The sequence below is a fragment of the Rhincodon typus genome, unplaced genomic scaffold (assembly GCF_021869965.1).
Source record: "Rhincodon typus isolate 14 unplaced genomic scaffold, sRhiTyp1.1 hic_rhity00010672, whole genome shotgun sequence".
In the NCBI taxonomy this organism is placed as follows: domain Eukaryota; kingdom Metazoa; phylum Chordata; class Chondrichthyes; order Orectolobiformes; family Rhincodontidae; genus Rhincodon; species Rhincodon typus.
In genome coordinates, this window is record NW_025976310.1 from 1 (window position 1) to 1,227 (window position 1,227).

The 1,227-nt window shown below is 46.7% G+C and overlaps 1 protein-coding gene across 1 annotated transcript in view; it reads right to left on the reverse strand.

Annotated features, from left to right (window-relative positions):
- Positions 1–5: 5 nt before the first annotated feature.
- LOC109928574 (zona pellucida sperm-binding protein 4-like) overlaps positions 6–1,227 on the reverse strand; it is a gene marked incomplete at both ends in the record, with an annotated part of 6,532 nt that continues 5,310 nt past the window's right edge. Inside the window, 3 exon segments of the mRNA XM_048594537.1 lie at positions 6–37; positions 194–266; positions 383–530. Of these exon segments, the coding sequence (XP_048450494.1) occupies positions 6–37; positions 194–266; positions 383–530 (253 nt within the window).

Here is a 1,227-nt window from a genome sequence, read left to right on the forward strand (position 1 = left end):
AAGGTCCCCTCATGGAGGGGAGCACTCCTGCGTGACCCTATTTGGGGGAAAGAGGAACATTACATAGATAATTAGAAACCATGTTGAGACAATAGCCAGGATGCTGTAACCATGCCAACTGGATACAGGGGACATTTAAGATCAGGGACAGAGGGGAGGATTTCAGTTCAATAGAAAGCATTAAGGAACTCACTTGGACCACATCTGGTTATACAGTCATCCTGAGCAGAGGGAGAGCAAACCTCAGCACTGCAGTGCAGGTAAACCTAGGAAAGAATTTACACTGGAGTGAGCATTTTGTAGCTGGACCCCCAGGGTGTCAAAAAAGACAACCAGCAAGAGGATTTCACGAGGTTGGTCTCAATTCCATCAGTTTGGTTACCTGTCCAGAGAGGGGCTGCTCAGACACTCCATCCAAGAAAACAAAGGTCTTCATTTCAAACCGCTTGTGATGGGTTGGGAACTGCAGGCCAGAAGAGGCATCTACTGGGTGTAGGATGGTCAGGTAGTCATCACCCTCATAGGGGCACCTGAAACAGGAGCTGGTCAGTTGCTCAACAGTTCCAAAACAGCTCCAGAAAAGAACAAAGCTACAGAACATGCAATGGCAGCTGAGTTTGAAGGACAACAAGGAGGAATTATAGTTGCCAAGAAAACAAATCAAAAGCTGATGGCCCCCAGGAAGGAAACAGACTTGGTCTTTGGAGTCTTGATCAGTCTGTTTGGTTGCAGACTTTTCCAAAAACCAGGGTACATTGCGATCAGTTAGATGTGCAGAGGGGAAAGAGGTCAGCAGGCCAGACTGACCAGAAAGTACTGAAAGATTAGGGTAGAGTCCTTATTGTAATCCAGACAGAGCAAACAGCAGTGAGTGGAGGAAACATTAAACAGTATTACCCTTAACTCAATCCCTGGGAGTTTATAGAAATCCCTATACACACAGGTTGACAAGGTCTCACATTTAAAGGTGGCAGTGACACCAGACAGCTCGGTGTAGGGGCAGTGTTTGGTCAGCTGACCATCAGGTCTATGTGGCTAAAGTGGGGCCTTCAGTCATTGCAGCCAGGATTGATGTAATCTTCACAATGAGGGGGATTTCACAAAGTGGATACTGAAGAAACGCTGCCCAAGAGAGTGGGTCTGAAAATGCAAAGAGTTTGACAGGGTGTGTGTATTTAACCTGGACAGCAGGTTCAGGCATCAATCTCACAATCCCCTTCCAAAAAG